At 44.3% G+C, this 15,711-nt stretch overlaps 3 protein-coding genes across 3 annotated transcripts; all 3 read right to left on the bottom strand.

The window, feature by feature from the left end:
• Positions 1–3,753: 3,753 nt before the first annotated feature.
• On the bottom strand, positions 3,754–5,283 carry LOC124654780 (protein PLASTID REDOX INSENSITIVE 2, chloroplastic). The gene is made up of 3 exons (XM_047193767.1): positions 4,979–5,283; positions 4,749–4,850; positions 3,754–4,072 (listed from the first exon to the last, which is right to left on the bottom strand). Exons 1-3 carry the CDS (start codon positions 5,192–5,194, stop codon positions 3,884–3,886), a joined length of 507 nt encoding a protein of 168 aa, XP_047049723.1. The 5' UTR covers positions 5,195–5,283; the 3' UTR covers positions 3,754–3,883.
• A 320-nt stretch (positions 5,284–5,603) lies between these two features.
• On the bottom strand, positions 5,604–8,693 carry LOC124652672 (succinate dehydrogenase subunit 7, mitochondrial-like). Its single transcript, XM_047191711.1, has 3 exons — positions 8,486–8,693; positions 7,226–7,328; positions 5,604–5,918 (listed from the first exon to the last, which is right to left on the bottom strand). The coding sequence occupies exons 1-3, from the start codon at positions 8,600–8,602 to the stop codon at positions 5,875–5,877; spliced, it is 264 nt and encodes an 87-aa protein (XP_047047667.1). The 5' UTR covers positions 8,603–8,693; the 3' UTR covers positions 5,604–5,874.
• A 1,951-nt stretch (positions 8,694–10,644) lies between these two features.
• Positions 10,645–15,691, bottom strand: LOC124658327 (mitogen-activated protein kinase kinase kinase NPK1-like). Its single transcript, XM_047196684.1, has 17 exons — positions 15,305–15,691; positions 15,169–15,210; positions 15,001–15,066; positions 14,803–14,913; positions 14,640–14,720; positions 14,465–14,542; positions 13,479–13,561; positions 12,717–12,798; positions 12,542–12,642; positions 12,391–12,430; positions 12,224–12,283; positions 12,092–12,144; positions 11,863–12,001; positions 11,521–11,736; positions 11,107–11,441; positions 10,843–10,910; positions 10,645–10,769 (listed from the first exon to the last, which is right to left on the bottom strand). Exons 1-17 carry the CDS (start codon positions 15,689–15,691, stop codon positions 10,684–10,686), a joined length of 2,028 nt encoding a protein of 675 aa, XP_047052640.1. The 3' UTR covers positions 10,645–10,683.
• Between the last annotated feature and the right edge of the window lie 20 nt (positions 15,692–15,711).

The following is a 15,711-nucleotide window of genomic DNA, read 5'->3' as shown; positions in this document are numbered from 1 at the left end:
AGTAATCTCAGAACCCTACGAAAATCAGGCAGCGCAGACCACGCGGGCCTATATCCTTATCGAAGAAATGAGAATCCACCCTCTGGCGCGTGGGGCTGTTGGAGAAGTGACCAGACCAGGGCAGGGCAGCACACTTCAAACTGCGACGATATGATTGGTCACGAATTGTCAAGATCTACTTGAGCCGGCCAAGCTAGTGTAGGCTTTGTGGATACAACCCGCACGGCACGGCGTACCGATGGATCCAGGCCGTACGTGCCCAATGCCCAGGGACAGGGAGTCACCAGCCAGAACAGAAGCAAGAGCCTCCACTGCTCACGGGTCATGTTTTTGGTGTCAGGCGTGTGGCAGCATATGAATGGCCTGTGCGTCATCTCATCTCCGGGTTTGGTGCTTCGCACGGGGGCGCGCCTCACGGATTTCGTCCTTGTGGTGTGGGGCGTTCCTTGTCACTGTGACACCCTGCACGCACGCGTACGGTGTGAATTCAGTGCTCGGAACCGTGCTTCGCCCCGAAGAGAAACTTCAAACTTCGTGTGTTGTTTTCCTTTTCCATGGGACGTATGCAATTCAGAATCGGAGCTACAGTAGCTAGGCACAAATAGTTTCCATTATTTTTGTTGTGGTTTTAGTTTCAGCTTCGCTAAGTGAGAGAAATTTCACGCGCACTCCTAGTTAACCGTCCGTCTCGCCTCGTCATGCCGGTCGGGTGCGAGTTTGAAACCAGTTTTGCGGAGTAATAAATTTTTGTTTGATGCATCAATTGAGTTTGGTACGTATCTGTGCGTGCATCCACGACGCATGTATGTTACTTCCGTTCGGTCGTCGTCTCTCCTCCCAGGCTATACCGGAAAACGAGACACATAACGGATGTAGAACTCTTCAATCCCTCATGTCTCTCTATCTTGCGGCAATTACTTTTACTCTCTAGTTTTTCTCATCCCGAACAGTGCATCCACAACCGTTCGAGAGAAGTTGCCTCTAAACTTGGAGAAGAGCCGAAAGGTGTTTTAGAAGCATCTCGTTGCAATGGCTCGCCTCCGTCCATGTGCTTCCTCGACAAATCCACGACTTCGACAACACCATTGGTGACAACAACAACAATGGCCGTGGTGATGTTGCAATGGCGACATTTTCGATCGCGATGTACGTGCTTCTCGTCTCGTATCAACTTATTCCATATTCAGAGTCGGTAGATGTGTTTAGTCGGATGTATATAATCAAATGCTGTTGCACTTGTGATGAGTTTTGGTGATTAAACTTTGGTGTAAATTGCCTAATAATCTAACACATGTAGTATCCATCTACTTTGGGATAAGTATCTACTATCAATCTAACCAAGAAACGTAGATTGTACGACGTTAGAAATATCAACGAATTGAGCAAATGTGGAAAAATAACGAAGAAGAAAGGATCAAACGCCAATACGATACCATCCTTTAATGGACACGATCCAAGCTGGCACCTGGCATTGAGGTGCTCACGGGTCACGTCGCTCCAGTGCCAGCACCACACTTCACAGAACTCACTCACAGTAGCACTACAGAATCGGAAGCAAGCATGCCAGCAGCGATGCACCAAGCTACGTTCACGCCTTGATGGTCCGTCAGAGAGGTCGGCGACGGTGGCATTCGGGGAAGACGCCACGCCCCCTGTTCTTCAGCTACGGGTACGTTTGGTTTGTGCCCCAACTAGCCCCACCAATTTTTTGGCATGACCAATGCAAGGGCATGACCAAAATATTGGTAAAGTGTTGTTGTTTGGATGGCAGCCATTGTATGTACCAAAAAATTGGCAAAATAGCCCTCTATTTGCTTTGCCACCAACTGCAGTATGCTTCTCCAAAATATTCAACATGCCTACTTCGCTTATTTATTAGTACAACTAGAACAATACTACGATGTAGTCAAAGAGAAAGAAAAAAAAACTACAAAACGTAATACCAGCTGCTGCTGGAACTTCCGTCACGCATGGAGCACCTGGTACATGCACTTGCTAACCACGGTTAATTATTATCCAAAGAATCGGAAGTTCTGAACACCCTCTGTATACACTAATTATAATACTCGTATAAAAATATGTGGGACTCACACTCACCTAGACGGGAGAGGCAAGTCACGGGGTGCCAATTTTTTGGCGCAGCTTTTGCTCGCCCTCAACTTGCCCGTGCGTTGGCAATATTTTACACGGGCGCGCGCCCGGACCGGTTGGCGGGCCAATTTTTTTGGCGATGATCCAAAGGGTTGCCAAAATTCAAGGGCTAGCCAATATTTTGGCAGGGCCAGCTTTGGTCGTCATCCAAACACACCCTACATACACATACAGTACGTCGCCTGCTTCCTCCAGCGAGCCTCCTTCAATGGCCTGGACCCCCTTTCCCGAACACGGACATGGGATCGAACAAAAGGAGGTGTCCTTCCTCTCCACTGAATCAACTGTGGAGAACAGGCGGCGCAGGCCTTGACCGGTCACCGCCCTGCCTGCCTCCCTGCGGCGAGGAAGTTAAGTGCGCTGCGCGTCTGAGATGACATCGTGGTGCCTGCCGCGGCACGGAATGCCATGGATTTCGAACGCTCCCTCCTGGATCGATCTATCATCAAGCTGTGACTGTGAGTACCTGACGAGCTGCAGCAGAGAAAGAGGACGGCCAGGTGATAATGGTAGGAGAAGGTTTACGTGTCACATTAGCCAAAAATTAAACAGTACAAAATATTTTTCATTACCACATCATCACCGCCTCCTCTTTGATTTTTTCTGCAAGCATTGTCGAGGTAATTGCTTGTTTTCGAAAAAATGCGGGCATTACTCTCTTTTCCAAAAATTTCCATGATACCAACATGACGAGAGATGCCATGGCCTTTCTTGATTGACCCCTCTCGTGAACTCCGTCCATCCACCACTTTTTGGCACTATGCATGGCTTGCCAATCTCTTAGTTCCACATCATGAAGATCAAACCAATTCTTGGCCGACTCTTCAACTTGGTAACAAAGCTTGCATGAGCATAGCCCACAATTTTGCCATCCTCTTTGTTCGAGTCTATCCTTCGTCTCTACCCGGTTTTGGAGAATCAACTAAGAGAAAATTTTGCACTTTAGTGGCGCCCATGGCTTCCAGACCAAGGTAGACATTGGAGAGTGGGTGAGACCTTTTGTATGCCGATTTAGTGGCATAGCGTCCATCATTGGAAAGCTTCCAAGAGCTCAAATCCTTCGCATAATTGTCTAGGAGCACACCGTCAAGCATTTCTCAAAAATTGCTGAATTGGGCGATTTGTTCCAAAGAGAGGTCATCTTAAGCATTAATTTGGGCATCCCACAAATCATTTTCCAAAGCTTTGCTAACCGTGCATTTTTTCTTGGGGAGTTTAAAAATGAGTGGAGCAATGTCTTTCCGTCACGGTCAATTTAGCCAAGATGCTTCCCAAAAGAGCATTTTCTGTCCATTGTCAATAGTGACCTTGGTGGCCGCCACAAAGAGTTCATGATCTTGAGGAGCGCAAGTGTCTCCAAGCCCAACCAGCCACCCAAAGGAACACTCTTCTAATGCTATCAATCTTTATTAATACCTCCATCCGAATGTCGAGCACAGTGTTGTAGTCAATGACAATGCTAGTAAGCACCCACTTGACAAGCATTGAACGTTCGGCCATGGTGACCTGCTTCCACAGCCAAGGGATGAGCTTTAGAGAATAGTGAATTGAACTGTCAGTCATCACAAGAGATTTGCAGCCAAGAGAATTGAACTCCCCGGAAGATAAATTTCATGGTTTTCCGACAAACATGACTAGCCTAGGGTCTAGATTCAAGTCTCCGCTGAAACACCATCCAAACTACAGGTACAACAATAGCTGATACAGCAGAGAGCTACAAGGGAAACTAGCGCTAGTAATCTCCAGTCCACGCCTTCCAGTCCTTGTCGATGTTCTTCTCAGCCCACGCGATCGCGGCGCGCGTGGCCTGGGGCGCGCCGGGGAGCCCCTTCTCTTTGATCTCGCCCTTCATGTCCAAGAACGGGTGAACCAGGAGCGTGCCTGGACCACAGTAGTCGTGCTGCAAGAAATTGCTCAAGACCTGGAAACAGAGAATCACATCTTAGTGCTTTCACAGATTTCATGTTTTCATCTATTGCAAGAAATTGCACGCCTTGACTGCATCACAGCGACAGGCTTCAAGGTGCTTCTAAGCCTAACATAGGCTGAAGTGAAGACTTGCAGAGCTCACAGCATGTGAACATACAGTGACAGAATTCAAGCTAAGTTAGGCTGCAAGTTCTAACTAGTGACAACTGACAGAGACTATTCTCACACCAATATCATAATGGACAAAAGTTTCTTGGACCTGCAGTTTCTACATCCATCTTTTCCTAATGAAACAACCTATCTAAAGATGCTTTTACGACATCCATAAACTACAACTACCGGCGGCCCTTTATCGGCCTCTGTCACACAATGCAATCATCCGGCTGAACCCGTAATGAAAATGTTCAGATTTGTAAGACATGAGACTAATTCTTCAATGTTCATTCCCCTACTGATTCAGGACACCATCTTTGCTCTTTCACCAGGTTTTCGTGCAATACGAAATTCTTAGCCTAGACCGCGTGATTAGATTATTCAATGACCCTCAACAAAGACTCTGCTCGATGCACTAATGCAGGTAGTTTCAGGTTACAGCAAAAAGTACCTATACCATGTCCTGGAATGCCAAAATGGTACAGTGTGAGCAAGTGAATTCAATGGATTCGTACCTCGGTGCAGACGTCGACGATTTCCTCAACGTGCTCCCCGAAGTAGTCCGCCTTCTTCTGCTCCAGCCGCCACATCATGTGCTCCCTGAACCTGCTCGTCTCCTGACAGAGGCAACACCACAAGCCGCACGAATGGGTTACAGACACACAAGCGCCGCAGCAGAATGAAACGGAGCAGAAGCTCCGCCTCGACAGGAAGAAACAGGGGGATAATGCAGGGACGCGCTGACCTGCTCGGCGAACTCCGGGATGGGGTCCGGGAACTTGTAGTCCTCGAAGGCGGCGCTCTTGGCGCGGCGGCACACGACCTTGGCGAGTCGCGGCCGGCGGCTGCGCAGGCAGAGATGGCTGCTCGGCCGCGTGGACCGGGCCGGACGAGGGGAAGACGAGTGAGGAAGAAGAGCGGGGTTTAAGGCCGCCGCCGCCGCCCACACCCTCGTCGCCATGGCTGCTCGTCACCGGGGTTTTACGGCTGTGTCTTCCTCTCCTTATCGGTTCAGGACTTTCGAGAGGGATTTTCTTTTGTGCGATTTCGTCTGGGGCACGCCGTCCGATTTAGAAGCGAAGGCCAGGATTTTCTTTCCTAACGCTGGCCATTCCTGAAACAAAATTTCGATCGCACTATCCTGGCGTTTTAAGCAACTGGAGTTCGGTTTCTGTGATCCAAGCTGAAATTTTACCATCCACTAAAAATTTGCAAGTAATCGCTGCTGAAAAGAAAGAAAAAAAAGTTCATCCATTGGAAGGGTGTCAGACAGTGAACGAAATAGCACGTGCTCAGACACAGAAATGCAAAGACAGCAGTCGGCACAACCAGACACGTAGAACACAGCGAATTCATATAGTTATCAGACATCAAGGCGCCATGAAAGATCCCAGGCCAAAAATTTATTGAAACATCTATAGCAGAGCGGATCCCCAGGTAAATGAAACCTTCACTTTGTGTACAAGTAACAAACAGGCAGAGAAACTAGCAACTGAATGACAAATAAGGTCAACCTTGTTTGTTTTATTTTACATGATAAGATCGACACAGTAAGCTCGAAAGGAGTGCTGATAAAATGCCAGTTTATGAGATGAAACACTTTCAGGTAGATCTAAGTGCTCGGTCACGGTTGCATCTCCTTCATTGCGTGCTTGCCGCCAGTGAAGCGATCTGGTAGCTGCAGGCTGTGCAAATGAATAAACAAACATTGAGTCAGCAAAACTATGAAGTGAAACACCCATAATCAGATGCAAAATAAACCACGCTTTCTATATTTGCTCTACGCCGGAAAAGGTCTAAGTAGCATTCTGTGATTCACAAGATTTTTCTTTAAAAAACGAGAAATTCAGCTAATCTGGTTAAAGTGCTGCATCCTAGTGCTACCTGATCAAGTAGTACAAAGGACAGAAGTTGGCTGAAACCTATTGTGTACTGAAGTGCAGGACCTGTTTCTAGAGTTCAAGATTGTGAAATAAAGCTGTACTCAAACTTCAAGACAAAGCCTGTTTCAAGGATCATGTTTTCTGGAACACGCATTTAAATACATGACATTTGTACTAGAAGGGTGCCATGAAAAATGCTGAGTTGTATAAGCAACTTTACTACTTCAGAGTGAATTTTCAGATGATCAGTCACTACGGCCATAGTGGGGCGACTAACAATACCGATAAATCAGATATACAGTGAAATTGTGTCTTTAAGAAACATATATCCTCTTCGAGGTTATGTAATTGTGAGTGTTTGTTACAGGAATTCATGCAACTGAAACAAACACACTACACATTATAAGTTCTTCTCAAACGGCAACTCGGCACTAATGAAATAATGCTGTATAATACACTCGACGGCCAGTACAAGGACTCCAAACAGAAAATAAGTGTCACAAATAACAGAGTGGATTGCCAGAATTCATATGAAAAAATAGCTACCGTATGGAGTTGACAGGTCTAGTACACTATCACAGGATTAAACATGAGGAACAGCACCAGACAGAAAATAAGTGCCACAAATAATAGAGTGCATTGCCAAATTCATACAGAAAAATAGCTACCATATGGAGTTGCCAAGTGTAGAACACTATTACAAGATTAAACACGAGGAACAGAATAGCCTATATTGTACTGCTAGGAATTAATCAACATAGCCTCAGCAATGCTTATAGTATTAAAGCAAAAGCTTTTAATCCAAGGAACTGACTATGGAAGACATGTTAATCAATAAGAAACCAAGGATACTACCATTTCTCCTGTAATATCAAAACCGTACTACAAGTTATTTACAAAAGTAGAAACTTACTATCCATGTCTTCGAATTACAGGAAAATACCATAAAATGAACAGCTAACAAGGTAACAAGCATATGACAGTAAGGAGTGGTAACATCCATTTACAAACTGAAACATTAATTATTGTGCAATGCAGTCCTTTAAAGTTAAAGATCTAATGCACAAAAATAAGAACTGGTAAGAAACACCCAAAAGTAAGATACATACCAGCAACAACAACAAGGGTGAGAAAATTCCCAATCTTGGAGACCTGTTTCACATTGTTCTTGAATGATTTGAACCTCTTCAAAGCAACATCTTCCTCTAGAAGCTGCAAGTAATGAAGAGTCAAAACCAACCAATGGGAGGAAAGAAAAACACACTGCAGTGCAGGTTAATTAAAAAACTGTATAGAAAGCTCTCAAAGGTCAAAAAGTAAGGTAACATGAAACTAGCACAATGTAAAAATAAGAAACTAAACGCTACTTTGTAAGACACTGTTGACTTAAAGCCTTGTGGTATGCAATCTAATAATAGGAACACCAAGGAATCTTGCTTGCACAACTAGCCTTCACCTAACCCACAGTTTGCAACAAACAAATATGATGCTCGTATGAAAAACTTAGCGCCAACTGAGTTGCCAGAAAAAGCACAAGACACTAGATCAATTTCAGTGCTACATCTGAAGTACCGCTTCTGCAAAACACTACCAGGAAAATAAAATAACTAAAAGCTTCACATTTGCAGAAATGTGATTATTCCATCAAGACAACAATATCGTGATCACCAAAATCAGAGTTCGATAGTAAGTATTGCACCACCCTAGAATTTAACATAGAAATCTTTAGTTACCCACATATGAGAAAAACTAAACTACCATGACACAAGACACCATGTCAGCGATACAAACCACCAAAGATCAGCAAACAAAGGCATTACGCTGATAGACTCTGACAACATATGATGCACTCTGTGGGAATAAGGACACACAAAGATAATATGCCTTCTGCATCATTCAGCTTGTCATACTGCACATATCAGGAATTCAGGATCTCTTTCCTATGCATCATATAACACACAACACATTGCTACTACGCATGAACGTCAGATATATCAACGGTTACCACGCTGATAACCTCATAAGCATCAGCATTAGGTACCACCACTGCAGTTCGCAAACCTAACTAGGGTATCCAATCCCCACCCGGCGCATAAACTTGATGCCAGCCACTCTAATTAAAACCGAACTTTGTACGGCACTCCCGTTTCTCCTGTTACTATCACCCATCACGTACGCTAAAGGAAAATTCCCTAATCTGTGATCATAGCATCTCCGACAGTTTCATATCAGATCGAATCGAGGTTGCGCGCAGATCATACGGAGATGAATGATCTGTAATACCGAACACAGGACTCGCGGCGAGGAGAAGTGACCTAAAACAATCTAGCGATCTAATCAACAAAGGGGACGGGGAGGAGAGGGCTGACCGCTTTCTCGCGTGCGCCGAGCTCGACGTGGTACGCGCGGCGGGGCTGGACGTGAGGGGGCGGCGGCGGGGTCCGGAGGCGGGAGCGGAGGGAGAAGAGGAAGGCGGGTTGGGCCATGGCGGAGGCAGATGGGAGAGAGGGCGGCTCGAGGACGGCGAAGATGGAGAGAGATTTGGAGGAGGGCAGAGGAGCGGTGCTACTTTCTCGTTTTGGCCCCTGTGTAGATGCGCGGTTTCGCAATGGACCTGTCTACCTCATTTTCTCCTCGCGGTCACCCTTCGGATAGAAGGAATGATAATTTTTTTGTTAGTTAATCTAGATTATCAAAATACACCACAATGCTAAGTACAAGCTTAGTTAAGTTAGCCAAGTCTTGTGTACTCAATTCTCTATTAAAAAAGTTATTTCTATGTTTTCCAAGTGGTTCTTTTGGGATCCATCAATGTTCGTGTGAGTTGGTGTGATTGAGTCTGGGCCCTTGTGATTTACGATTTTTATTATTGATGACGATTGTTGGTGTGTTACTCTTTTGGAGCCTTAGCACGACGCGTCTATCTACTATAACAAGATTTATTTCGATAACTTTGTCCAGCTCTGACGAGAGAGGGGCAGGGCCGGTCGCATTTGGCCCGTTCCAATGGTTATAATGTTGCTAGGTGATCCAAAGACTATTTTTTTTTTATTTTCAAGATATTTTTTACTGCTATCAAATTTTACTAGTAATAAACTGATAGACTTTTCCGTATTAAAATACATGATTAAACCCACATAGACAGAGCATCGAGGATGTACAGAACATGCACACACCAATGCAAAGACTTACATAAAGATCCGAAAGAGCATACACAAACATCATCTCCAAATGAAAACACCACCTAGGGCATCTTAGATTCATGACGAAAGTGTGCTATCCACGACTAACAAGAAGGACATTAGGTACCATCATCTTGTGAAGCGTACCACGGAATCTCAATGACAAAGTGCCCAATCCAAGTTGTCCAATCAAAATGAAGACCTAGCCGGTTGTAAATGCCGCCCCAAGAAATCGAAGAAGCAAGCGCCCAAAATAATCTCAAACCTCACAAGCGGACTCATGGGTTTTCCCTTCAGACAAGTAAAAAAGCGGGAGCAAGGCAAGAACCTCAAGACAATACCCATAGACACCACCATCATGTTTACATGATGACTGATGAACAAACCAAAGAACAACTACAACAATCTTGGTTGCGAGGTTGCTTAAAGAGAACATATGTACTAACATCATCCTATAATAACATCTTTATGTTTACAAATGGAAATGAGAGTGAACGCAAGTGATCAGCATAATCAGTTGAGCTCAAGTGAGAGAGAAACTCATCGGATCCTGGTATTATTTAAGATAGCCTTTTGTACAGGTAAAGAAAACTTCAACTACCGGCACATTTCTACAAAAATTAAGCTTCAACCCAACACAATCATGTACCTGGAAACTTGTCCTTGCGAAAAATGTTACCCCCTCCGAAGGCTCCGATCCATAATAAGTATCAAGGTTTCCAAATTCAAATTAAACCCCAACACTTACTATGGATCGGAGGGAGTAAGAAAAAAACTCTAAGACGTGCACAGCCGAGAGATCATATCAGTATCAAACTATCAATAACATATATAGTAGCATGCTTTCAGAATTACAACCGCAGAGTGTACATTGGGGCAGGCAGCCACAATTGTAATGCCTGAAATGCTCAGAAGCAACAAAAGAAATCTTACATAATTTGCATTACTTGGCTTATTACATTACACGCTTTCAAAAACAAGCTCCATACAAAACCAAGCCCCATATAGCCTGCCAACCCAAAATCTATACAACAAACTTTGTTTTCAATATAAACCATGTGACTGAAACAGCACACATAGTACTGAAAAAAATGCCCCCTTGGCAGGAAACTGTCAGCACATCGTTCTCCAGGTTAGTACCCCCATTCTTTGGGCAGCATCACCACTATGATCCCTGGCCATGAGTCCAGATAACTGCCCTACCCCAGCCCACTTCAAAGTTCAAAGATGGTACTTGCACCAAGCTGCTTGGACAGACATCTGGCTATGCAGTGTATCGCGAACAATCAAGCCTTGCAGACTATACTGCTGTTGTCGCCAATCACTAGCATTGTGCTATTGATGTCACTGTGGGATGAAATAGATGAACAAGTGTTGCTGTCTATTCAGTGGGCAGGATGACGCTCTCGTTTCCCACTGCTGGGCCCTCTATTTGGAGACGGTGTTTTACCACAGCCAGCTAACCTCATCACTGTTGGTGAAATGACAACAGTCAACAAAATATTTCATTAGCTGACTTATTTAGGTAAGGAAGCTATGCTTACCTCTTTCCCTCTCAAGCTCCTGGTCCAGCTCCTCTTTCCACTTCCGTTGCCTCTCAGCGAAGCTGATGCTGTTAACAGAAATAGGTCCCCAGTTAGGATCATGGACCAGTTACAGAAGAGATCAATGCACATAAGAGCAAATTGTCCCAAAACACTAGCATTTTACATCAGTTAATGAACAAGGAGCTTAAGCTCTAGTTTGGGTGGTTAATTTTTTGCAGAATACAATTTCACTTTTGAAGCAAGGGTAGGTATGTAACAAACCTTGTGCTATCCTGGACATCAATATGAACTTTATCCCCAAGCTCATTGAGTTGAGGGGAGGCTATTTCTCTCAAAATCCGGCTGCTATCTACACTGTCTCTTGAGAATTGCTTGCAGCAGCTCTCAGGTATCGTACTGTTTAAATTATTGTCACAAGGTGCTGCAGGACCTCCTCCTCTCATCTTACTTGGAGGCGACTTTCCGCGAGGGGGTAGTTTCGGACTATTTATGAATTTTCCATTGGAAGGTTGATCAACTCCCTGAGAATTCCCAGCATTCGCTGTATTGTAGAATTCTTCATATAAAGGTGTTTGTAGCTTCTTCAGATCAAGAGCCTGAGAAAAAACCAGTAAATATCATTTAAGTATTAGCAGTAAGGTACTGAATGCTTGTAGTCTCATAAATGTTAAGTACCTTCTCATCAAGAAATGCTTCTATTTTTGACTCCGTAAGTACATCGTCATCTTCACAACTTCCCTCCCGAGGGAAGGTAAAATCATTTTCGGTCATGCTGTTTTCAGTATGCTTGGCTAATCCACCAAATTCCCTTGATTGATGAGAACTTTTCTCTGGGCTTATGTCATACTTGTTGTTCCAGTCATCAAATGGTTCAGACATAGGATTATAGCTCTGGAATTGACAGATGCAGAAATTCAACATAAGATAACAATTTCGTTCATAATTCTATTTTGAAAGGCAATACAAAAGATCACATTAAATTCTTAGAGAAGTTTACAGACAAAGTAAAACTCTTACAGATCCAACTGCTGGGTGGTCATCTTTATCAGCAAACTCACAAATGTCATCATCATCACAGCTACCCTCCCACAAGGGTTTGATTTTCAATGATCTGTTGGAATTAATAGTAGACCAGTTGCCAGAATGATTCACCCCCCTGGAAGCGATTAAATAAGTTGCAAGTTCATGAAATAGAAATGTGATTGTGGAGAATGCAGCAAGCTCTGAAATTAGAGGAGTTACTTACAACTCTGTTGGCGTGCACGCATCATGTGCAGGAAGCTCATTGACAGAAGCATCCTGTGTTGTTGGTTAGAGGTTAAGTTATTACTAAGCCAAAGAAGTTCAGCAAATGATATCGTTATGCTAGCAATCTAACCTTCAGTGTTGTGCGATTGAGTGGCTGCCGGTCGTCAAATTCTCCGGTGACAAATGGATGCTGCAAGAATATGTTTAATATGTCAATTTACAAACAAACAACAAAAAATATCATCATACACTTAGAATCACAGAAACATTTAAGATGCAGCAAATCAAATACTATACCTTTAATAAATCTGACGCACTAGACCTCAGCTCTGGTTCCCTAAAAGATAACCATAACACAGTCAGAAACTATAGTTTTTAATTGAAGGAAGTTTGGTAATGCTTTTAGACAAACTTAATGATTAAGTTGAAATGACAATCATAGGCATACTTCTGCAGGCATTTCAGCAGAAAATCTTTAGCCTCTGGCGAGATATGTTCAGGTATTGGTGGGTGTGACTTTGTGGTTCCGACATGAAATAGAAGTGCAACCTGAAAAGAATTTTTTAGTGCAATGAATAACCAAAAAAAATCATTTCTCTGGGATCTGGGAGGATAAAGTTTACCTCCTGATACTGTTGGCTCCATGGTGGTTTACCAGTAGCCATTTCAATTACTGTGCATCCCACACTCCAGATATCTGCAGAGCTGAGAGATTTGAAGGGTGAGGATGAGCTCATAATATAAGAACTAGTAGAGAATCAGACGAATGAAATGGTGTTTACATCAAATGGTACTTTCTTACTGGTAGGTACAAGTTAGACATCTATAAGATGATAAGAATCAATTGGAGACAATAACAGCCAAGCATATTCGAAAGAGAATTTTAAAAATCAACTGATTATCACACAGTAATATATGCTGTAAAAAAGCTTACTGCTCAGCTTGTTCTGTGCTTGGACAATACCACATACAGAAAGCAAGAAACTAATAGCTCAAATGGAATTGTAAGCTCATACGGACACAGTTAATGTAACTAAGGAGGTAGACACATCGTCCTGACTGAGTCTAGTAGTGGATAGTCGGTAACCAGATCCATGACTTGCTATAACGTTTTCACTTCCTAAGATAACATTTGAAATGTTTAGCTTTTTTCTTAAAGTTTTGGGAAAATGTAGAACTAAGAAAATACTCCCTCCGTTCGATAATTCTTGATGCAGATTCGGACGTATCTATGCACAAAATGTATCTAGATACATCCAAATCTGCAACAAAAATTATGGAACGAAGGGTATAGTACTCTGGGATTAATTAGTAACAGGGGCTTTGGGTGTGTCCAAATTTAAAAAGAAAGGTAATAAATAAGGTACTGAAAGGGTTTCACATACAAGGTGTGCCCACTCCCGACAATTACTTCAGGTGCCATCCAATGTGGCGTGCCTTTCATCGTTTTAGCTGCTGTCATAGTAGCCTGACACCAAAACATTGAACATTATCTCCAAGTGCAACAACATGGGATTAACTTGCACAAAGAAAATACATGAAAGAATCATGACATCTCCTAATGATAAATAAAATTGCAGCAGGCAGATACCTTATCACAACTATGATGCAAAACACGTGCATAATTATTAAGAATACGTCCATGCTAAGGGTTTTCTCATGAGAGAAGTAATCATATGGATCGGTGAAGCTAGGAGGCTGAGCACAGTAACATAAGATCATGCTACCCCATAAGAAGAAAACAAGAAGAATAATAATAAGTTCTTGGGGGGGCATTCCAGTGACCAGAGTCAGATCACTCGGAAATTTGAAATATTGTGATTGTTGAGCACCCTTTGTAGAAAAATATACCACATCAGGTACATATCATCTTCTTGCTTTACATTACCAACCATTCCTATTCTAATTTAATGTACGAGAATTCTACTTCATTTTGCAGGCCCTCCTATGCCTCATATGTTCCTAGGATATAATTCAATTTCATTAGTATTCTAAGTCACATCACAACATTATCTTGTTTCCTTTGTCATCACTAGCGCATGTTTTTATTCTATTTAGAAATTGCACCTTTAGCAAACAAATATATTAATTCTTGGATGTAATCCTGCACAAAACCAAACTCGCTCCCTCATATTTCGTGTGCAATGGTAGTTTTGTGCAATAACTAAGTATTCATAATCTGGTACCATAACTAGACATGGGAGATTTAGAATGTGCTACTGTGTTACGAAATATATTAGTTTTATCACAGGTCAGTTGTCTCGAGTCTTGACGAGTACATGAATGCTTGTACGTTCCAAGTTTGATAAAAAGAAACTGGGCATACAAATTATCAGCTCGACTTCAACAGCACATAGAACATCAAACTTACCAACTTGGCAACTTGCTTAGATGCCCCAAAATCGGCAAGTTTAATGCACCCTTTGTTGTCAACAAGAATGTTTGCGCCCTGAAACAAAAACCCCAGAATCATCAAGCTAAGGAGCACGACCAAACGATCAACGACACAGAGGTTACATCATCTGTCCAGGCTTCAGAGTTTGTACCTTAATGTCCCTATGTATAATTGCATTCCTATGCAGATATTCCAGCCCTTGCAGAATCTGCCTGGTGTACTTCCTAATGACCTGATCAACACATGCAAGGCATCAGTTTCTCTTCTGCGGCAACATCGCAGAAAACCGCGGGGGTTGATGGTTGGTTACTTACCGCCTCCGGGAATGAACCGAGCTTTCCGAGAAGCGATTGGATGGACCCTCCAGGAACAAACTCCAGCAGGATGTTCAGCGTGTCTTCCTCGCGGACGGTGCCAAGGTACCTCTTCTCAGACGACAGAAAGTGGGTCAGACAACTACGGTCTAGCGGCTTAGTACAGATTCTAATGTGTAATCGATATTCTGTACTCACCACAATGTTGAGGTGCGACAGGTTCTTCAGGAGCTTCACTTCCTCCTCGAGCTCTCTGATATGCGCCTGGTGGTAAGAAACAAAGGGCACCACAAAGCACCTCGTATAAGAACACCCTCTTCAACAGAGTAAATTGGTAAGGGAATCGGTTGGGGAAATGGTACTCACTTGGGCCTTCTCCCGGGTGGCGTTGGTGCTCCCGATCAGAACCTGGAACCAAACAGAGGAGAAAGTCAGTTTGGGGGAATTCCGAGGAGTGTTGGGGCCGTGGAAAAGGAAGTACGGCATGGCGAAGCCCCAGTACCTGCTTCACCGCGAGGAGCTCGCCGGTGTCGAGGTTCATGCCGAGGTAGACCTGCCCGAACGCGCCGGACCCGATCATCTCGCCCTTCCGCCACCGGATCGGCGGGTTCTCGTCCGCTCGCCCTCCCCCGCCGTCGTCGGCCGGCACGGGCACGGGGGTCGGCGGCAGCAGGCGGCGCGGCGGCGAGGGGCTCTTGGCGATGAGCCCGAGCAGGCCCATCCCCCTGGACTTGCGGAGGCAGGAGCTGATCCGGACGCCGATCCCGCCGCCGGGGGGCCCGGCGGGGGGCTCCGGGGCGGCGGCGCTGGTGCGGAAGGCGATGGAGCGGCGCACGGAGTCGAAGAGGTCGTGGAACCCAGGGCCGCCGCCCGCGGCGTCCCGTCGCATGGCCGGCCGGGGGGGTCTAG

This window comes from Lolium rigidum, chromosome 5, assembly GCF_022539505.1.
Source record: "Lolium rigidum isolate FL_2022 chromosome 5, APGP_CSIRO_Lrig_0.1, whole genome shotgun sequence".
Lineage (NCBI taxonomy): Eukaryota > Viridiplantae > Streptophyta > Magnoliopsida > Poales > Poaceae > Lolium > Lolium rigidum.
Note: the sequence above shows the minus strand (reverse complement) of the source record. Positions and strands in the feature narration are given on the sequence as shown.

Excerpts from the sequence above, each read along its gene's own strand:
- LOC124652672 (XM_047191711.1), bottom strand. The coding sequence starts at position 8,602 with ATGGCCCAACCCGCCTTCCTCTTCTCCCTCCGCTCCCGCCTCCGGACC. Across the intron at positions 7,329-8,485 it reads TCGGCGCACGCGAGAAAGCG|CTTCTAGAGGAAGATGTTGC; the intron begins GTCAGCCCTCTC and ends CATTACTTGCAG. Across the intron at positions 5,919-7,225 it reads CACCCTTGTTGTTGTTGCTG|CCTGCAGCTACCAGATCGCT; the intron begins GTATGTATCTTA and ends TCATTTGCACAG.
- LOC124658327 (XM_047196684.1), bottom strand. The coding sequence starts at position 15,691 with ATGCGACGGGACGCCGCGGGCGGCGGCCCTGGGTTCCACGACCTCTTC. Across the intron at positions 14,914-15,000 it reads TGTCGCACCTCAACATTGTG|AGGTACCTTGGCACCGTCCG; the intron begins GTGAGTACAGAA and ends TCGTCTGAGAAG. Across the intron at positions 10,770-10,842 it reads GGAGCTTGAGAGGGAAAGAG|TGATGAGGTTAGCTGGCTGT; the intron begins GTAAGCATAGCT and ends TTTCACCAACAG.
- LOC124654780 (XM_047193767.1), bottom strand. The coding sequence starts at position 5,194 with ATGGCGACGAGGGTGTGGGCGGCGGCGGCGGCCTTAAACCCCGCTCTT. Across the intron at positions 4,851-4,978 it reads TCCCGGAGTTCGCCGAGCAG|GAGACGAGCAGGTTCAGGGA; the intron begins GTCAGCGCGTCC and ends TGCCTCTGTCAG. Across the intron at positions 4,073-4,748 it reads TCGTCGACGTCTGCACCGAG|GTCTTGAGCAATTTCTTGCA; the intron begins GTACGAATCCAT and ends CTCTGTTTCCAG.